The sequence below is a fragment of the Poecile atricapillus genome, chromosome 6 (genome assembly GCF_030490865.1).
Source record: "Poecile atricapillus isolate bPoeAtr1 chromosome 6, bPoeAtr1.hap1, whole genome shotgun sequence".
Taxonomy (NCBI): domain Eukaryota; kingdom Metazoa; phylum Chordata; class Aves; order Passeriformes; family Paridae; genus Poecile; species Poecile atricapillus.
In genome coordinates this window covers 4,846,384-4,868,235 of record NC_081254.1, presented here as the reverse complement: position 1 = coordinate 4,868,235, position 21,852 = coordinate 4,846,384, and the positions used below count along the sequence as shown (strand labels likewise).

The 21,852-nt window shown below is 45.3% G+C and overlaps 1 protein-coding gene across 2 annotated transcripts; it reads right to left on the bottom strand.

Annotated features, from left to right (window-relative positions):
- Positions 1–122: 122 nt before the first annotated feature.
- PSAP (prosaposin) lies at positions 123–21,526 on the bottom strand. Of its 2 annotated transcripts, XM_058840911.1 has the most exons (14): positions 21,397–21,526; positions 12,500–12,633; positions 11,425–11,499; positions 10,609–10,734; positions 10,159–10,353; positions 9,310–9,453; positions 8,740–8,796; positions 5,895–6,008; positions 5,029–5,124; positions 4,665–4,851; positions 4,364–4,515; positions 2,653–2,733; positions 2,015–2,122; positions 123–1,466 (listed from the first exon to the last, which is right to left on the bottom strand). In XM_058840911.1, the coding sequence occupies exons 1-14, from the start codon at positions 21,449–21,451 to the stop codon at positions 1,431–1,433; spliced, it is 1,560 nt and encodes a 519-aa protein (XP_058696894.1). In that variant the 5' UTR covers positions 21,452–21,526; the 3' UTR covers positions 123–1,430. The 2 variants fall into 2 exon arrangements, with proteins under 2 accessions (XP_058696894.1, XP_058696893.1); XM_058840910.1 differs by lacking the exon at positions 123–1,466 and having other exon boundaries at positions 1,955–2,122.
- Positions 21,527–21,852: the final 326 nt, after the last annotated feature.

The following is a 21,852-nucleotide window of genomic DNA, read 5'->3' as shown; positions in this document are numbered from 1 at the left end:
CACCCAATGCAAGGTCTGTTCCAGGCAATACAAGCAGGATTCTCACTCCCAAGGACCCTTCACATCAAGGGCCTGCCATGTTCCCAGGGTAGCAGCCTGCCTTGAAAGCTTTTTTTTTGAGGGGGGGGGGGGTGGATTTCAGTCCATTTAAGTGGAATTTCAGGGAGCTGAGAAAGGCAGGCTGTCAAGTGTGTCAGCAGAGCTTCAAATACCTACTTCAGTGCTCCTACCACCTGCCATCTCTGCCTGCTGCATTTCCCAACAGAAATGGGAACTCTGGATAACCATTCATACCTCCAGTTACTCACAAGGGCGTCAGTGAGAGTGGGTGGGCAGCAGTGGGAGGAGCCCCCAGGCCTCACAGCACCTCTCTCAAGCTTTAGGTGACTGAAATAGTCTGTGAGAGGAAAAGCATATCAAGGAACAGGTTTCTTCCACAAATCCCACCCTCAGTGCTGAACTGCCTTTGACACATTCCCAGCTCCTGCTGACTTGATCCTCCCTCCATCTTCCAGTGACAGCTCACGCTACCTCCTCAGCACCCAGCTGGCTGCTTGTGGGAAGCTGCAAGACCAAGCAGAATTGAGCAACTAGGATAAGAGAGAGGAAAAAAAAAAAAAAAGGGAGTCATTCCTCAGGTATGCCAGCATGCTTTGGGAAAACTGACATCCCACTGGACTGGGCTTGGCAGCAGAAGAGCTGTGCCAAGACCCAGCAATCCAAGGAAATCAGAAGGATGTGATTGAAGGGTGAGGGAGGGTTTTCCTTAGCTGTAACAACAGCATGAGCCACAAGCGTGGTCACTCAAATGCAAAAGGCTGATCACTCAAAACACATCTTTTTGAGTACCAGTGACTTTGAAAGTTAGCTGGGCACACAAAGCCCCCTCCTCTGCATCTGCAGAGCTTTGAAAATTCCAGCCAAAAGGATTCCCAGAGTCAACATTATCCCTTAAGAGTTCCCATACACAGAAAAGAAAAATTCCAGCCAGATGTTAAAAATGCAAAGCATGTAAAATCTTCCCAATGCTGCCTACAGAAAGACATTTGAAAGTTTAGTCGCTATCTTGCTTTTTTTTTTAAATTAAAAGATAATTGTCTCATTTCACCATCTCTGTCATTCTTCCCAGCACATAAAAAAGCACTTCAGCCTACCAATTGAAAAAAAAAAAAATAAAATCTACAACACACTGACTATTTTTAGGAGCATAATGGGTTAAACTGTACAATCAGAAGTATCTTTGTTAGGTCAACAACGAAAATCTGATCCTTCAACAGCAGCACTGCTACAGAAGAGTTACAACAAAGGAACTTGAAGGTCAAATTGTTAATGAGGCAGAGAGGAGGGACAGGTGAGATACAGCTCTCCGCCAACCTCGGCCCACATTTCCTAAGAGCCATGGCAAACTTTCAGAACTGGAAATTCTTCTTCTAGTTCCACACATGACGTTTGCAGTGATCAACAGCCTAAAGGGGAAGAAATAGCTGATATTAGTGGAAAAAAGCCAGTTTGCAAACAAGCAGTTCAACACCTTATCCTAAGCCAGGATCTTGGGAGCAAATCTGTTTTTCTTAAAGTAAGTGATTTCAAAGAGGACTAGAATAAATAACATCCTGAGCCCCATCAGCCAGAAGCTTTAGGAAAGAAGGCTGATGACCCTTAGCCATTAAGGCCTGGCAGAAAAAGCAATACTGGAAGCCAATTTTTAGAGCCAGCTGAGAGATTGTGACACGGTCTGCTGGCTGCAGGAACACTGACTAAATATAAAGCTGACACTGGTACCTTACTATAGATTCTGAAATACTAGCAGACAGGTGTGGGACACAAAAAGGAGGGGAAAGTCAGCTTTGAGAAAGCTAAGAGCTATGAAACACCCTCTGATAATCAAACTAAATGTGTTTTTTTTTTTCAACTGGAATTCATCCACTTCAAAGTGCAGCAGAAGCCAAGAACAGCTCAGAAGGAGCTGTCAAAGATCAACAGGAAACTGGAGGCAGAATGCTGCTCTACGTACGTTGCACTGAGCAGCAGTGTCCATGTTCTTACACCAGTAGCCAGGACCCCAGACACAGGCATCATTCCCCAGGAGAGGCTCTTTGGCTGACTCACAGACTCCGAGTTTCTGGGAAAAGAGCAGCAGCACAGTCAGCACAGCTTTCAAGAGATCTCAAGTCCAGCCTTATGTCTGAGCTTCCACCTGAGTGAGTGTGGAAGCTGCAGCCCCTCTCACCAAGGTCACACCTGCAGCTGAATCAGCAGCCCTGTAACCTGAGCCAGGGGAGAGTTAAGTCACTGGAACTCCTTCGTATCAAGTTTTGAAAAACACATCTTCTAGAGAGAGACCTTTCTCAAGAAATGTCACTTTTCTTCCCACCACATTCACCAGGGCACATCACATCCTGCCACCGAGCCTCAGCAGTGGATAAACCACAGGCAGCTCTCTCCTTCTGCCCTTCCTTGTGCTGGGCTGGCAGTCAGACAGCTGTCCATTCAGGAAGCCCCAGGCCTTGCACAAGAGGCTTGCTCCAAGCATTCAGCACGCTGATTTTGATTCCAGCAGAGTTTCTGCATGCTGGGCACTGAAAGGCACCCAGGACAGTAGGCAGGACTGCATCAGAGCCTGTGCTCAATAAAACCAAACGCAATACTCACAGTACAAACAAAAGTGGGATCCATCACCTCTGCCAAGAGTTGCACAACCACGGGTTCATACTGTTCCACAAACTGCACACACTGTAACAAAACACAGGGTGAGAGACTCTCCTGCTAGAGCCTCTGAAAGCAGAGGAATGTGTGGTACCCCAAACACCCCAACAACACAAGGATAAAGCAGAGGCTTGGGCTCTGCACACAGCAAAGGAATCAGGCACTAATCATACAACTGCATCACTGTTCCTGCTAGCTCACACCTGCCTGCAGCTGTCTGCAGACACTCTAAGAGGAGATAAGGGGTCACAAGGAGAAGAACCAAACAGGGCAGGCTTTGGGAAAAGAACCAAGCAGAAGAAGCTTTGACTGCTTTGAAAGCTTCGTCTCTGATCGTGGAGATCACGCCTGTCTCAAGAGGAAAACACACAGAACCAGCTGGAGACAAACATCCTGAGCAGGACAGCAGCAAGGACTCCTAAGCACTTGTGCTCAAGTTATTCCCTCAGACAAGGCAGCAGGTAAGGCTGCCAGAACAACCTCTCTCCCTCTAGTGGAGAGGCTGGCTCCAGAGCTGAGGAAGATGCTGCTGCTCCCAGCAGAGACACACAGCACCAATTAATAAACCAACCACAGCTATTAAACAGCCTCACAGCAGGAAGAGCTGTTCCACAGCTGCTTTAAGCCTCTATATTCTAGCCCAAATAAACTTAAAAGCAGCTGCCACTTGCTGATGCTCAGCAGCCACCTAATAAAATTTTCAGGTAAATCTTGATATCAGTGGTCCAACAGGTGTCCCACTGGAATTACACCAGCCTACTTCAATTACTTCATTAATCCCCTGAAGAGGATAAGTGTTGAGGGGAAAAAAAAAAATAAAAGTAAAACCTTCAACTGTTCCCACCCACTGTTCTCAGACGATTTCCAGGCAAACCTTTCCTGACTGCAAATTAGTACAACAATCCAGCCAGTCAATTCAGGCCCTAAAAAGCAGACATCTATTCAAGGGACTGCCAACCCCCAAGGATGGGAACTGAGCAAACCTAATCCCCCTGCACCCCAAACTCCTCCCAGCCTTCAGCAGAGAAGGCTGTTACAAAAACCAGTTTTTCCCTAGTTTTCCCAGATACTCTGCAAGACGTCCCTGCCTAGGGCAGGGGGGTTGGAATCAGGTAGTCTTTAAGGTTCCTTCCAACCCAAACTATTCCAGGATTCTGTGTTTCATCCTTCTGGTCATCTCCACCTGCCTTGCCCTGACTGGGAGGCAGGCTGCCACACAGCAAGGTCTGCAAGGTCATTCAGCTGCCTCAGATCAAGCTTTTTCCCCCTTTTTCTTTTTTTGCTCTACTGCACAGGAGAAGCTGCTATGCTTTGGTGCTAATCAGCAAAGGGAAAAACCTGTGCAGGATCAGGTTGCTGGACAAAAGCCAGTCCCAGCTGCACCTGAGGACAGTTTGTCTCCAGCCAGAGACAAGGCATTTGGCCAAACACAGACACCTCTGTTAGGAGTACCTGGACATTTATAGCAGAAGCAGAGTAACTTGAGAGACGGACCTAAAATTAGTATACAGACAGAATATCAGGTGAAACACTCAGAAAATGATGTTAAACACAATTGTTGCTGTTAGGACCTATGTAAACCCTGCAAATCAACAGGCACAGCTCCCAGCCACCAAGACCACAGCTTTTCAGTCTGCCTCCTGCACAAACACCTTACCTGCTCACTGACAGACTCTGGCAGGAAGTGACAGACTTTTTCCAGTAGAGCTTCAATTTCAGCTGTCGTGGCATTCTTCTCTAGCTCTTTGTCTGCATAAGCCACCACCATCTTGCAGATATCACAGAAGCCACCTGCAGGTTTCACTACAACTGAGAAGGAAAATAAGAAACAAACCAAACATCAGTGCTTGGGGTGGTTCCCCCAAAAAAGAAAAGAGGGAGCATCAGCAGTGTCCTCAAAAAGAGATCTCATAGGTGAACCAGCTCATTTTGAGCACCACAGACCCCTCATCACCCACCTGGCTGCTGGGGAAGCTTGCTGGCTGCACAGCATTTCAGCATGGCACACACAGCTTCAGGATTTGTTGCCTCCAAGAGCATGTCAATCACAGCCTGGCCATAGACCTCGATGAAGTCCTTGCACTGGTCCTTGACGCTTCCCGGGAACAGGCGGCAGACCACCTCCATCTCATGCACAATCTCCTCCTGAAGCACAGGGGAGGAGGAGTAAATGAGGGAGAGAAATTTGACTCTGTTCATAAGCACACATTTTCTGTCCCACCCAGGACAGAAATTTCGCTGGAATTGTGAAAACAGGCAGTAAAATTGACTTTCCTCTCCCCTTCAGTCTAGGAAGTGGAACGATGCCCACCACTCACACACCTCTGTCTTGTTGCTCTCCAGGAGGCCAGTCACTTCTTTCACCATGGTCTCACAGATTTCACACAGGGAAAAAGTCTTCTCTTGAACTGAGGCCTTCTGAGTAGACAGAAGAAATACACCATAAATCAGCACTGCACCACATCTGACAGGGACAACTCTCAACAGCATTTACTTAGCTGCTCAGTTTGGGCTGTATTCAAAAGGTCACACAGAACCCAAAACCAGCTTCAAATGTCTCAATAAAAAGCCTGTCTGAATGAATAGGCATTTTGTATGGCTAATTTTAAGACTACAACCCCCAGGCTGTACAAGGAGCTGAATTTTGTAGACACAAAGAAATAAGCAATCCCACAGAGACAGAAGTCAAGGGAAATACATAGCGTTTTTTAAAATCCATTAACTGGGGACATTTCCTAGAATTGAGAGCACCCTGCTGTCTGCAAAAATAACCTTTGGAGAAGCCAAGGTGCTTCTTCAAACTCAGAGCTTCAGCATTCTGACTCTGATCCCTCATTTGCACATGCAGAGTGCTGCCCCATTTTTAAAAGGGATAAAAGTACTACTCCAAACAAAGAGCAAAACTCAGACTGAGAGTTTACATTTAAAGTGTCATTCAGAACTGCTGGAAATAGAGTTCCTCTTTCAATTCACAGGCATTACTTTGTAGCTCTGGTTCAGTGTAGGCTCTGCTGTTCAAACAAATCAATCAGCTTTCCTACTTCACAAATCAGCATCAGAAACAAGAAAGCCACGAATTTACATGCAGGAAGATTTGGATTATTCTGTGCATGAAAGCTCATCATTTTCACCTAGCTTGCTCCACACTAAAGCAGAAAGGAAAGCAAAGTACAAAAAGCCCATCTTACCTCCACAATTTCCATTTTCACCTCATGAACCACCTGAGCTGGCACCAGAGGCTGAAGGGGAACAGACTTCACGGAAGCACAGAAACCAACCATGGCACAAATGTCCTTTGGTTGCTGGAAAGAGATGTACAAGCAATTTTTTAAAATTCTAGAAGTCTCTGCCCTTTCCACAGAGCCTGTGAGTGGGCACACAGAGCAAGATTTTAAAAGGCTCCAAGACAACTTAAGTTTCATGACTACTTCTATTTCAAGTATTGCCAAAGCATTTGGTAAGGTTATAGGCAGGACAGCTACTGGATGGAATTTAGCAGATCCTGTTAAAGAGGAAGAGGTTGAAAACCCCATTTAAAAAACCATGTCCCATGAGCCCTTCAAAAGGAGTTGACTTAAGAGCTACCAACACCAAAACAAGCCACCAGCAGCATCACATCAGAGCTGCATCCACAAAGCTGCTCCCCAGATTTAAGTAATCACAGGAGAGGCCAATTATCCTGACTTCAGAGTTCACCCAAAAGCTGAAAGAAATGCCTAGAAGAAAGAACCTCTTTCCTCATCCACAAGCTACCTTCTTTAAAGCTGCCAGAAACATCACATTCTGCAAACAGAAACAGTTTCTCGCATTACTGAACACAGCCTACAAGAAACAAAAGTTGTGCTTGTTAAAACCCAAGCCTAGCCATTTGTACTGCAACAATTGAACCTGCAGTGTTCTCACAGTAAGAGAAAACAGCAAACAGAAACCAAGTCTGTAAAAAGGCTTTCTTTCTCTAAGAAATACACTCTTTATGCATTTCTTTTTTTGAAACATACATTACTAAATGCACAAAGAAATGCCAGACACGAGGCAAACTGCTCTAAGGAGGATACCCAAGGAGAGAAAGGCTGTACAGAGTGAGACACAAAACTTGCATTTTCCCACCTAAAGTCTACTTAAGATAGAAAAAGACACCCTTGGTCCTACAGGTAAATTAGAAGATGACATCTCACCCTGTTAAAAGCTTCCTATAGCAGAGGCTTGTCCCAGAGTTAATATTAATACATCATGCCACAATCTCATGCACAGGCAAAAGCAGCACCTCAGAGACACTGTGCTGCTTCAGACTACTCCAGGCAGCCCCTTTAAGTCAAGCCCTTGGGTTCATGCATTGTAAGAAGCAGTTCCAGGTATTAATGTTACAGCAACACCCACATACACACACGTGTTCCCTCACAGAGAGATGACAGACACAAGGTCCCACGGGACAGGTTAAATTAAAAGCCCAAATTGCTCTGGGAAGCCTTCATCTTTTCAGTTCACATACACCAAATATCTACACCATTGTCCTAGATTTAAAGGTTAACCAAGGGAAGACCTGGGGATAGCTTTGCTCAAGCCCTTTTGAACCCAGAGTTTAAACCAGCAGCTGCCAGGAGCCATTGGCATGCTTTTTCCACATCTATCCTTCTGTAAGAGGGAGGATATTTTCTGTTCTACTGGCCAAACCACAGTCAAGTTGAAATCTTAGTAGCACAAAGTGGTATCTGAAGCTGGAGGTAGGACTGATGCACTGGAGGAAGCCTGTACTCTTTCTCTGTTTTAAATCACATAAATATCCCTTGTATCTGTCAGCACTGAGTACAATCACACCGAGTGTACAGCTAAGAGAGCAAGAAGTGAACTACAAGCCCTTTAAAAGCAAAGGGTGAACTACAAGCAGGCTATCACCACAGGCAAGTTGTTCACCTACCTGATCCTTCTGTTGACAGGGGAGATTGGAGACAGAGGAAGAAAGGAGAAATTGAAGATAACAGTTACGAGAAAAAAAACCACATCAAGCACTTGGAATTGCGTATGTTCTTTCCACAGAGATAATGGAATACGACACAGTCCCCACCCCAAAGATCCCCAGCTACAGCGACTCACATTTAATTGCACAGTGCTAACCAGCATTACTCATTGGCAGTTATTAAGGCATCCCGGGCAAGACTACCTCCAGAGAGTCTGGACAACACTCAGATGCACACAAGGTGTAGTCATATTCCAATTTCAGGTATGAACAACACACTGCATTGCAATGCTTAAAACGACAAACTAAGTGCTGCTGGAGCAAACACTGACTTCCCCCTACCCCCCCAAAATGTTTAAGAAAGAGGATGAGCTTCTAAGTAGCCTTTAGCAACTGGAAACCAAAAAAGGCCACTGTGTTGCCAGACTCAGGTTCAAGCAGCCACATATTCACCTGTAATTTGTTATGTCACCTGTGGCATGTACAGACTGCATTGTCTAAATAAAATGGCTGAGCCTTCCCTCAGCTCTCTGGATAAAGAGGTGCTATGTATGAGGTAAATCTTTGTTGCTGCAGAAGGTACCACTCACTTTCCACAGCTCCTGCCAGGAGCCCAGAGAGCAGGAACCTTGAGACAGCAATTCCAGAAGGATGTGTAGCTTGGCTTCCAGAAGACACCTTATCTCTCACACATGAACTGATTTTGCCATGCTGTGAGAAAGCCAACTGTAATATCCTTAACACATTTTGGAAAAGGGGGGGAAGTGGTGTAAGCACAGGACTGAGATAAAAGAATATAAAGGACTACATGTAACCTATCCTCCTATTTCAAAGAATTAGAGTGCCTTTTGCACTGCAGAAATGGTTATAAAATGGAAGGAAACATGCTAAAGAAAGCATCCTGAAACTGAAATTACTACCCAATCAAACACCAAGTTCAAAGCATTAACACCAAGACTTACAGAGCAAGGGCTCTCCCCAAAGTTTTACTGCAGTGCATGTTTCCTGTTTCCAAAGAACTTAGCTACACAAGACAGAAAAATGAACTGAGGGCAAATACTACACTCTGTTGATCTTACCATGTGCATCATCATCTGGATGGCCAAGTCAGAATACTCAGAGATGTAGGTCTTGCACTGCAGAGAGTGGGAAAAGAAAGTCTCGTGACTGTCAAACCACTTGTGCTTCAGAGCCCATCTGGAATTCTCTAATACATCTCAAGGTATTAATTTAGCTGCTCTACTGCATAACAACAGGCCTTTCAGAGCTTGGCCCAAACACAAGACGGTATTTCAGGTTACAAAACTGCTGCCCAGATAACTGCTTAACCCTTTTCTCTTCCTCTCAGGGCAAAAAGCCCACCCCCCACTGACAGAACCACACTACCCACCCAGACCATTTTTGTGAAAAAGGCATTTAAAGGCTAGAAGCAATCTGGAGTCTTTCTCCTCCTCCCCAGTCCAACACCAACTCTCCAGATCAAGAAGTTTACAATTTCAGTGTTGTCATTGTTACACTGTGTTAACACATGCAACAGTCTCCTTTGTGATATTATAAAGGAGAACATGATCAGGAGATTAAGGCACTGAGCAAACTATTTTATGTTTGCTTCCAGGAAGAGAATTCTTCAATAAAGAAGGACAGTTTACCATATCGGACATCCCAGGTCCCAAACGGTCACATTCCTCCTTGGCATGAGCAACCAAAGACTTGACAAAAGAGGAGTTTGTCTTCACAGCTTCCTGAACATCAGTGACCAGCTGAATGCAATCCTGGCACACATCCCCACTCGCCTGGACAAAGAGTGAAAGGACACTGAAGTTGACACAACTTCACATGACATGTTTTATAGAAGCTCCTGTTACTACTGAGTTCTACAGGCTGGTCTGAGCTATGTACAAACCTCAATAAATACTCTGGAGAATACTGTGAAGCCTGAACTAGAAGGGAGATGAGCTACTGCTGGTGTGTGCACCAGCCACTAGATGGAGATTAGGTATCTACTTGGCTCCAAAACCGAGATAATAGTTAAGATACCCAATCTTCAAATCTCTTGGTTTTGTTACAGACCACAATGGGGAGGTTTCTAAATCTGGCATAGATCTTACCTGCTCCACCCACAGCAGCTTGTTCTCAACCCACTCACTGCTCAACTCCCACACCCTGGGGTTTGCTGACAACACTCAGCCTCTGACCCAAGTTCATTGCCTCATCTGTTCCCCCTTGTCAATGATTTATTCTTTTTCAATCCAGTCTGTCACCTCTACATCCAGAGACAAATGCATCATCCCCTGAGGGGCACAGCCAACAGGTTATACTGGAAGAGTGGTTCTTCCTTTGAACCCTGCTGACAAGTTTTCTCTCAGAAGAAATCCTTTCCAGCAAGACCTGCTTGATTACCACAGTGCTGGATGGCAAAAGCATGGCACAAGACTTGCATTTACAGACTGTAGGATTTAATCCAAGAGTAAATGCTACAACAGCCCTGGCACCCTTACCTTAGGCTTCTGCTTGGGCTTGTCCTGAGGATAAAGGAGAAGGGGCACATTAGCCATGAACGGGGATGCCAGCTCGGAGAAATCCAGCTCTGGGATCTTATTGGTCTGGAGCTGCTTCTGGAGCTTCATTGCTGCAAGGTGCTTCTGCAGGGACTGGCACAGAGCGAGGGCACTGCACACAACCTCAGGTTTATCCTGGGGGAGACAAGATACACACATAAAACTCCAAACTGATGGCACTTTTAAAGTTCAGAGTAGACAGTCATTCAGCTGGAACACAGTAAGACAGGGAAAATGTTTCATAGCAAGGAAGGAGTCTTCAAGCTAATAGTACCGGTGATCCACGCAGGATCGAAGGATCATATGCACAATCTTAAGCAGAAGAGAAATTTGGGCATCAACAGGAGCACAATTTTTAATGCCAACAGCTGGAAACCGTTATCTACTTACAAGCTCTTCCTTGATCATATCCATGATAACTGGTAGGTAGGAGTCCACAATTTCTTTGCACTCGGAGACGAGGCCTGGGTCGGGAAGAAACTCGCACGTCTTTTCCAAGTAAGAGCGGATCTCATCCTATGAAAGATGAGGTGAGCAGAGATAGATTATCTCCCTCTCAAATGCTCCTTCCATTCCCAAAATGCACAATGCAAAGCCTGAAACAAGCTCCTCAGACTCAGGCAGGTCCAGGCAGCAATAAGCAAAACTAGAATGAGTTTCTACACTACAGATACATTTTCCCCAGGTCTGGACCTTCTTTGAGACCCTGCGAGTGCACAAACACATCATACTGCTCGTGTGGCCTGCACAGTCCAGCCTTACCAGAACAGAACTTACAATTGAGAGGAGAAAGTGAATTTCTGGGCTCATGGGACAATGACTCATTTATAAAAAGTACTCACAGGTTGACAAAAGAAAAAGGGAAGCAGTGCCCACAAACCAAAACAAAGGTCACTCAGTGTAACCACCCACTCCTAGAGACAGCAGTACCCCAGCTCTTAATATCAATGTCCCCACTGGCACAAGAACGACTTTATTAAGCATCTACAGTCAGTCAGGGATGTGTTGAGGCATGGGAGGCTAGAGAATTTGTTAATTTCTGAACCAGCAGTCTGTTGGAAAGCCTGTTTCCATGCACTCTAGCCCCTTTCAACATCTGCTGCGCTTAGGTTAGGAAAACAACACAGACGACTCTTCTGCCCCCTCACAACGAGATCTTGAAACCCAACAGTGTTTTGGGGTGAGGAGAAAAGGAGCTCTGCTTACCTCAGTGCCATTATCCTTTAAAACTTTGCCAGCAACCGTCACGAGCTCCTTACACAAGTCACAGGGAATACTGCTCTGGAGAGAGGAGCAGAGAGTTACTTGGAGAAAGAATTAAGTGTCTGAAAGAGCAGAGCGTGAACTACAACACAAAGAACAAACATTACATCTGGAATTAAGGAAGAAACACTGGTTGAGGCCAGGGTGGGAAGAGGTATTTCTAAACAAAGAGTGAGGCTATTTCAAGCATGTCCAGCTACAGTTTCATCAGTAAACCAATGCTCTGTGAAGAAGCTGGCATGCTACCACTTGCTCATTTCACCTCCTCCCAGTCCCTTGAAATACAAAGCTGACTGCCCCAAGACACCTTCTCCTTTTACCTTTTCCTTCAGAGAGTTCACACTTGCTAGAAATCTTAGAACATTTCAGGCTGCTTCAGCCACTGTAGTTGTGTTCTGACATTCCTCCCTTCCCTAACTTTCCTTAAATTGAATTATCTCTGCACAGACAAAGCCAATGTGGACCGAATGCATCTGTAAGTAAAACACCTTTTTCTCCCCTAGAAAACTGTGAAACAATACTCAAACTGCAGCTGCATCTAGTAAAGCAGCCCTCACACTCAGTGCAACTTGAAAAGCTGCAGTAAATGTAACATTTGTACTATTATTTACTGCCATGCCTTCCATAATTTAGCATATGCTGCATCTTTTTGGGAGTTTTAACCTTTGAGAAAGAACCCAAAGGAACACACAGCCTTTTCGTAACAATTGCTCAGGTTCAGAAAAGACTCCCACGAATTAGGAGTCAGTAATAATACAGAGGAACAAGTGAAATCCACTAGCTCCATTCCATACATTGCTGGGTGATTGTGCAACAGCTCACGGGAGAAGTCAGCAGACAAGTTGTGCAAGGCAGAGCAGTGAGAGAAAAGCAACCTTTATCCAGCGCCCAAATTAAGGCAGAGCAACCTCGGCAGAGTCAGATGCAGCACTTAACTCCAATCAGAGACTTGAGAAATCTTCCTCAGCGTGTGGAAAGCAGCCACCTGAGCCCCAGGTGGGCCTGGGAGCTCACTTACCACAGCAGGCTTGTTCCAGACGTTCTGCTGGCAGTGTTTCACTGCCCCGCACTGCGAGGCCGTGCGGATGCTCTGACACCACACCTCCGGCCCCTTCACGCACTCCTTCTGCCACAGGACAGGGCTTGCCACGGCTGCAAGAGGGAGCAAACAGAATCAGCCTTGCCAGCTGCAAAGCAAGCAGCTTAACACCCTACAGAATAACCTCCTGTTATCATGTTTTATTAATGTTTTTAACATTTCAACCCAGAAATTTTTGGCCTGTCCCAAACACAGGTTGCAGAGCCAAATTAAAAAAAAACAAAAAACAAACCCTGGAAAAGCTGTAAAGGTTGAACTCCCCGAGTCTCAGCACCTCAGCAGTCCGTTCCCATTCCATCTACCTTTTGTAACAAAAAAAATTAAAACTCCCAAAATACAAAACCTCACTTTGCTTAGCACACAAGAACTACTGCTTGAAAGAGAAAAAACTGCTCATTACATTAATCTGCCCTACAGAGAGCTGATTCCCAAAGCTACGACCTCCCTGTTCTCCTGCCCTACTGGCCCTTCAGCTCTGAACCAGCTTGTAATTGCTGTCTGCATTCCTTCTCCCACATGAAGCATGCTGTTCTGACACAGCAAGTGAGAGAGTGAGGAAAGAAACTAGATTAGGAGCCACAACAATATACACACTGCATGGAAGACTTCAGAGCAGGTACAGACCAAAACACTGACCATAAACAGAAAGCTTTAAGAATGTTCTTAAGGAATGTTCTATCATACTTTTTAAACTCACTAAATCTATTTAGACTTCCTTTTTCTTTCTTGGTCAGGTCTTCCAACTGTGTACAGAAACATCTGAGGTGGGGAAAAAAATGTACCAGTCCTTTTTTGGACATTATCTCCCATCCCATGTGGGACTGCCATGCAACCTATGAAGCCTTCAAGTAAGATACAGAATACTTTTTCTGAACAGTCCTGGTAAAGAAATGTTAAGTATCTTCACTATGAGTAATTAGTAGGACAAGTGAATCAAATTCATGTTTTTGCTGACTTCCCAAGCTTTTTTTTTTTTAATTGTGCTGCCTGGATCTGACACCAAACTTCTCTCAGTTCCTAAAAACATCCTATCTGTCAATAAGCTGTGTTTCACAATGCCCTACACTGCACTAACCAATCAAGAAACAACTCCTAAAATCCTGTAGCAGGCAGACTCCAAAGAAATCCACCACAGTCCAAGCCTACAGGGCACTGCTGCCGAAGTTTACAAAAATTTAAAAAAACTAAACATAAAGCCAACCTGTTCAAACCTATTAGCTGTACAAGTGCGACATTTGCACCAAATGCTGTTTGCACACCACAAAACCCTCCAAAATTACACTGTCAACCACGAGGCAGGAGTTGAGCTGTTTCATTTCTATGAAGATTCTAGTGAGGTTACAACAGACAATCACTTTCCCATTTCTAGTGAGGTTACAGCAGACAATCACTTTCCCATTTCTCAAGCCCTGTTCTAGGCAATTAGAGGATCGATTTAGAGCTGAATTACCAGCACATCTACAAGGTACATGGCCAGCACTCGTCGAACAGCCACATAAACACTGCTTTATGGGTGGCATTCTGCAGCCTTCTCAGCTGCTGATTTATAAAGCCTGTTTACACTGGATTTCAGAGGAATGACCCACTTATTTTTAGAAAAACGTGCTTTGCACGCCTGATTTTTTTTTACACAAGAGCTTGAAGCTTGTTACCCTCTCTCCCAGTAAAAAAAATTCATATTCATTGCATATTGTTACTGAGCAGGACAGCACACTGGTAGTGCCTGGCAGACTGCAGGAGCAAGACTTCAAAGCTTCTAATAAAATATGGTTAGCAAAATATTTACAGCCTATTCTAAACTCCAGCATTATTGATCTGGAAGCCCTAAGAATAGTTAATTTTCAGAGTCAGACTGGCCAGCCAAAGAGTTGGCAGCTCTGGCAGCATGACAATAAACAAGAATACACTTGGTTGAGGGAAAGTTATTCTTCTCTTTCAGATACTGGCATTGAACAGGGGTAGGAAGGCTCTGGAAGGAAGAGTCAAGCTCTGAATGAAGTCAGTCCAGACCTGGACTTTAAACAGTGGAATCAAAGATTCCCAACTATTTACAAGTACAGCTTTTAACCTATGCCTTTATCAAAAGACAATTACTCCTCCTACACTGAAACACACTGTAAACTACAAAACTGAACTATACAACTGCAATAATAGTTATTCCAAGCAGTCTCTCAAACTCTTGATTTAGGAGAGTGTTTTAAAGCCAAATGGAAGAATTCATGCTGTAACTTGCATTGGTTTGATCAGGCTCTTAGTGAGCTTTCAGGTTTTGTTTGATGTTTTTACTTTTAAGATCCTGTCACTGTATGACTTTTCAGTTCTGTAGCAGCTTCAGCACAATGTCTTGTTCCCTCTTCCTTAACAACAGATCATTATGAAGTGTATGACAAAAATTCTGTGTTTCATATTTATTCTAATTTATCAGCTTTGCTGGCTGTGTGTCAAGACAAGTCTAAATTTTATGTTTTCAGCACAGATCTTTCCAGTCAGACAGTGACTAAGCAAATTTGTTTGTCAGGGCCACACATGGCTGGCACATTTTAGAGCAGCTACAGAATAAAGATGACACACACTAATAATGGCTTCTTTTCTGACACCTTCCATAGCGACTTCAAACACAGTTAAATATTTATTGTATTTTCCTGCTGTATGATGGGGAAGTACTTTTGTGTGAAATGTTGTATCTATTATGAAAGGATGCACCTACACTGCAACAATATCCATCCTCCCTTTCTGAACATTCTGGGAAAAACAGAAGCAAAGCTAAAAAAAACTCTGCATTAATTCAGATCCTGCAGATTCAGAAAAGAATAGCTGAAACTCTCTACTGTTGCCACTTTTTCTCTTTCAGCTTGTTCTCCTGCTTAACTATGAAACAGAATTTTTCCCTCATATATTAACTTCAATTACAACAAAAATAAACATGTTAGTGAAGTGTGTTAAAACCATGTGCTGTCTCAGAAAAAATACTTTTGAGTTTTAACTGTTCCCTCCAAATAGCCTTTGCTACAAAAGGAGCAACACCTTAACATGGTATTTCACATCCCCAGCACAGCAGCAACCCAAGAGAAAGCAAAGCACCATCAGTTGCCTCACACAGCTCTCAGTGCTTGATGGACAAACCCAAGGGAATTAATTTCTTTGTTATCTCTGGCACCTCTTTATTTTAGATAGTGTTCTTTACCTAAGGTCATCCATTTTTTTAATAGATTTCTCCTTTCTCTGTAGATCAGCTCTCAACAGTCTTTTAAGAGTTGCCCACCAAGACCTGTTCCCCCCATTTCCTGAGGTTCTTGCAAGGCAAGTTCTTGCATTTTCAGAGCATCAAACAACTTTATCTGTGAAGGCCAAGGTGTTTTTTTACTCATCCTCTTCACTGCTTTCTCCCTGTTTGAACCACTCCAGATGTGGCTTCTTCAATTTAATTAAAAAATAAAAAACAACAAAAAAACACCCTTTGCTTTACCAAGTTTATCCTAACATATAGACACAACTTTGGGAAGTAGAGTGATGGTCCCCTCAGAAAATATCACCTTTTCCACTTGGCTTATAGAGCCACACACATGAGAGCACAGCTCAGTTCTTCACTCCTCTCCAGGTAACAGGAACCTAAAAGGAAGGAAGCTTATAATGTCTGGATTACCATTCTGCAAGGACAGCTACAGGAAAACTGCCAGGCAATTATTACCTTTCTTGGAAAACACCTTCCCTTCCCTCAAGCATTTGTCTCACTCTTCTTACACACAGAGCCAGTCTGAATTTTCTACCCTACATTCTCAGAAAAACACCCTAAGAAATCCCCTCCAAAGCTGCCCTGAAGCTACAAAAGAAACTTAGAAGTTAACACCTTATGTAAGCATCAATGAACAAGGATTCTGAGGGGCCAGAGCAGATTCCCTAAAGGGCCAAAGGATGAACCAGGAAACAACCATCCAGAACACAAAGAAATTCAACCTGAAGACTCCAGCCTGCTCCAAATCCAACTGCTAGAAAAACCCTTGGTTACAGACAAATTAATCTGTAATTTGGAAAAAAAATATACACAAGGAAAGAGTGAGCTGCTGTTCAACTCAATGGATTGAAGTAAAATGCAAAGATCATTTAGGGTGCTGTCAACTCTTATGCTTTTGTGACAGTCCAACCTGCCTAAGTGTATTAAGCTATTCATCAGGAAGGATGTTATTCCCAGGCTGTCCTACTTACAATGTTAAAAAATAAAAATACAATTCATTATCTCTCAGAGACACCACAGACCAAGTGAATGCATCAGCCTCTGCCATCTGTGCTCTGTTACTGACTTTTCCCCACCTCCTTTGAGACTTGCAAAAGCAAAGCCAGTTTAAGTTAAAGAAGTCAAGAGGGATCAACTTCTCTTCACCAAAGTTTACAAAGTGTCAAGAAGTGAAGGAGTGACCCCAACCTGAAGTTATCTGAAGGGCTCAACACTCCACAACCTCTCTGGCAGTTAATGAGTAAAACTTCAAAAGTTGTGACCACATCACAGACCAGTGACTCTTGCCAAAGGGCTCCTAGGCCTCTGGATTAATGAAGCAGTAAAGTGATCACGACATCTGAGGGATTACAGGCAATATGAAGAAAAACTGAAGGAAACGTGGCTGGCTGTTACCAGCATTCCAGTTAAAAATGAGTCTTCCTATCCAACATCTACTGGTGAAAAACCAAGCTTGAAACTTTCCTAATTAGTGTGATGGGCAAGAAACGAGTCTGGAGTTAACACAACCAGGCTCTCCCTCAAAGCTGGGAACTCATTCTCATTTTGGCACACTGCCTCTGCCTCAGGTGAACACAGGTATGGCATGAGAAACAGTTTGTGCAGGTACAAGAAATCACAATAAAGTTAAAGACAGCAGAGAACTGGATGAGCTGGGACAGTAGAAGTACCCCTAAATTGTCCTAGGTGACTGCAAAAGAATGATTTCCAAGCTGGCCAGATGTTGCCAAGCAAGGCCTGACTGCTGACATTTTTCTACGGCAGAATCCAGAAGAGATAAGTGGATGTTCAAGGGCACCTGGTAGTCATCAGGAGTAAGTGAACCCATAAAATATGCTAAGATATTCCCAAAAAGTTATGAGCAGCACTTTTCCCTTCAGAAGATGCCTGTAGAAATACTCTAAAATGTTTGGGGCATACTTGTGGTCCATCTCAATTCTTTCTGGTTTTGTTCTGAGGGTTTGTTATTGTTTGTTTTTTTTTGAGGGGACACAGGGGACAGACTTCATGCGAGTCTCTGCAGAAATCCTGTATTTAACATTCCTTTTTCACCAGACAAATACATCCACGGCACAAAGTCTGGGAAAATCTGCTATCAGGCATCTGACATCAAACATTGCCCCATGACCAAAACACAGAGAAGCACTGCCCTAAAATACATACACACACTTCAATGTACCCTTTTTTAATTGCAGGAGGAACTCTGATATTTTAGTAGCAGCAGCAAATGAATTGCATTTAAAAGGTGCTCAAAAAAAAAAAAGAAAACAGAAAGTAAATCCTTTAAGAAAAAAAAGAAACTTTTTTTGTCATAGAGTTCTAAGGCATTGCCCCCAAGCTGCTTTGAAGAATCACATCTACATGAGATATAGAAACAAAAACCCATGGCAGGCAGCAGTAACTGGCCCTGCTTCCCCCATAATTACAAAACCAAGATGTCCCTGCATTTTATATCAGAAAAGCCTTCCCTGAAATAGCACAGCCCAAGCACCCGGGGAGGCTCAGCTGATATCAGGTGACACACCCAGTTTTGCTGACAAGCTCCCTCTCTCTTGCTCCAGCCTCCACATCCCCCGGGTGTTTGGAGGCTCCAGAGCAGCTCCTGTGCGGTGTGTGAGCAGAGCAGAGCTGCAGAAAGGGCTCGGGCAGCACTGGGCCAGGCGTGACTGGGAGCTGGCAGAAGGGCTGGCTCAGCTCCTCCAGACACAACCAACAGCAACCCTTTCTATTTATACCTGCCTGCTATAAACAAGGAGGGGATTGTGCAAGGGCAGGTTTACACAGGGCACATGACAGCTGCGCTATCAAAGCACCGGCTTCGCTATGTGACAGCCTGACACTGCCTCACAGACACAGTTACTCCTCCAAGAAAACACGGATTTTATTTCTATGCCATCACAGCACCATTTAGGCTGGAAAAAGCCTCCAGGAGCATCAAGTCCAACCTGTGACCAACCACCACCTTGTCATCCAGACCAGAGCACTGAGTCCAGACATTTCTTGAACGCCTCCAGGGATGGTGGCTCCACTGCCTCCCCGGGTAGCCAATTCCAGCACCTTTCTGAGAAGGAATTTCTCCTAATTTCCAACCTGGACCTACCCTCCAGACCCTTCTCCAGCTCCGTTCCCTTCTCTGGACACGCTCCAGCACCTCAGTGTCCTTCTTGCAGTGAAGGCCCAGAACTGGACACAAGATTTGAGGTGTGGCCTCGGCAGTGCCCAGCACAGGGGTCCCCCTGTCATTGCCCTGGTCACGCTGGACACACCACTGCTGGCACAAGACACCTTCCACTCTTCTCCTAATTTAATCTGCAGGGCTGGCTGCACCAGCCTGGCTTTGGTTTTGGTTTTTTTTTTTTTTGTTAGAAACCACATTCATATCATAACAAGCTTGCAAACTACAGAAGAGTCCAATTACCTGCTTTATCCATATCCTCAAGAAAACTCAAGTCAGGCTACAAATTTCCTGTACCCAGATGTTCTGACCAGTGTTTGCTAGAGGAATTACACATTAACTCAAATCTTCCTTCCTTACAAGGTTTTAAGTCTACTCTTTTAGGGGAGGAGCGATGTGAAAAAAATCATATCCTCAGAGTTTTTATTTTCCACTCCCAGCTTAACTTTTAATTTAGCAAAAGGGGGGAAAATACTCAGTTAAACAGAAGCCAAGTCGTGCTTTAACAGCACACCCAGCCTTTCTCCTCCTTGCCTCAAAGACAAGGAATAATCAGAGTGCACATCAGTAGTCCAGAGATGCCAGGACCTGTACACCCTGCTTTAATTCCTCTGTGTCTCCCTTAAAGGGAAGATGCACAGAAGCCCTGTAAGTAGGTCAACCAAAAACCCTCACAGCCTGTAAGGCAGCCAAGCGACTCCATTAGGATCTGACAAGGGTGGCTGAATTTTTGCACAGCTAATTAGCCAGCCTGGCAGACAAAAACAGTGTTTGGGGCTGTCACAGCAAAATCTTCAAGAAAATCTGCACGGTAGGTGAGGCAATGAGCATTCATAACAGAACCCTGGTGAAAAAAGACAGCTGTTTATTTGTGTTAAAAGAGTGACTTCCTAAGGAAAAACAGGCCTGACTAGTCTCCTGCTGCCCTCAGCTGCATACCAAGCCTCTAACAGGTAGGCCAAGTGAACTCTCACTGCTGAACTGGTTTCTCATTACAATTTCCCTAAATACACTAATGGGAAAGCTGGTGGATACTTCAAGGTGAAGCCTTTTCACTTTCACAGCGCAAAAAACTGCAATGATTTCAGCAATTTGGAAACAGTCCCAGAAGGAGTGGTAACTGATGGCAGCTAATTCAGCACAGAGCAGACTCAAAGGACACAGTGAAAGCACATAAACATACAGAGTGAAAGCTGATATCTGCCTTCTTGCTTGAAAAGTCTGAGATAATCCATTAAACTGTCCACATATCAGCATACTAAATATTATCAGTATATCTAGGGGAAGGTGTGCCTGTCCTCAGCAAAGGGTTGGAACTAGATGACCTTTAAGGTCCCTTCCATCCCAGGCCATTCTATGATTTTATGACAGTAAAACTACAATATAGTACAAGTCTCACATACAATCATGAAAAATTCCACAGGATTATTTATTATGCCAGCTGGTTACTCCTACAGCCTTTAAATAGTCAGTCGTGCTTTTTCTTTTCCGCTGACTTTTGAAATGCTGCAGGTTAAACTTGTGAGCAAATAAACTTTAATAAAAAATATAGTCTAATTTAGAAGAAAATTCTCGAAGTAACAGTGCACATCACTGTGTAAGTCCTTACATTCTGGGGTTTCTAGCTATCCCACCCTGCAGCCTAAAGGAGTATTACCATTCAGACTATGAATAATTTCTGTACCTCTGTCAAGCTTCTGCAATGTACAAAACACAAGCACTGCATTTTCTAACCTCTGGTCCTACAGCGAAAGGGAGACGATCATCCATTCCCCCCCATCACTTTCACCTCAGCAACAACAGGTAACGAGACAGCAAGCAGCAAAACCGCTGGAATTTTCCATATGGAGCAGAACACAACAGCAAAGCAACCTCCCGCCATCTGCAAGAGGATTAGCAGCCATCTATCCCTGAAGTGGCTGAGATAAACAGCGCTGCTGGCAGGAAAAAACTGTCCCTCCCCATTGTCCCCAACAGCGCGGGGTCCGAGCTGCCCGATTCGTGTCGGATTTGGGTACACACCGAGCACGGTTCCATCGGGAAGTCACTTCCCTACCAGCAGCGGGAATGGCCGGATCCTCAGGGGGACTCCCCCCCTTCTCCCAGCCTTTCCCTGGCGCTATTTTTGGGCGACTCTCCCCGCCCCCAAACACAGCTTTTCCATCCCAGCCACCCCGAAGGCGCCCTCGAAACCCCCACTCCCCCCCACCCTCCCTCATCGCTGCTTCCTCTGTTTGGGATCTGGGAGCGGGTCCTGCCGGGGGAATACAAACAGCGCTAGGACCGTCCTTCGCCCACTCCGCGCTGCCCTCCTCCCGGGCACGCTGGGCGCTCGGTGAACTTCTCCCCGAGCCCGCCGGGGCTAAGCTGGATGGGGAAGGGGCTCGGGAGGCGGAGTGCAGCGCTTACCGGCGGCCAGGAGCCCGAGAAGGCTGAGGAGCCCGAGGATCAGCGGCCGCGCCATCGCTCCCCCTCCGTGCCCGCCTGCAATGCGGCGCCGCCGGCACCGCCCGCACCCGCCCTTATATAGGGGCAGGGGCGCGCACGCGCGCACACCGCCCCGGTCACGCGCAAGGGATGGCGGGAGCTGGGCGGGAGGAGCGGGGGGGGGGGGGGGGGGGGGGGGCAGGGGGTGTGAGGGGCGCGAGGCGTCTGAGGGGGGCGTAAAATGGCGGCTGCGAGTTCGGGTTCGGGAGGCCGCGGCTCCCCGGACCTCCCCGGCCCCGCCGCCGCTGCAAACGGCGGTGTCTGGCCGGGAAGAAAAAAAAAGCCTTCAAGGCGATTTTTGCCTCCACGGGCGCTGCCATGAGGCGGTGGGGGTCCCAAAGGCAGGAGTCCCCCCTCACATAGACCAGCTAGGCTGGT

Bases quoted from the DNA above. Each gene is read 5' to 3' on its own strand.
- PSAP (XM_058840910.1), bottom strand. From the start codon at position 21,451: ATGGCGCGGCCGCTGATCCTCGGGCTCCTCAGCCTTCTCGGGCTCCTG. The intron at 12,634-21,396 runs GTAAGCGCTGCA...TCCCTCTTGCAG, and splicing joins TCTCGGGCTCCTGGCCGCCG to CCGTGGCAAGCCCTGTCCTG. The intron at 2,734-4,363 runs GTAAGGTGTTTG...GTTTTGTTACAG, and splicing joins CAGAGTCTGTCAGTGAGCAG to TGTGTGCAGTTTGTGGAACA.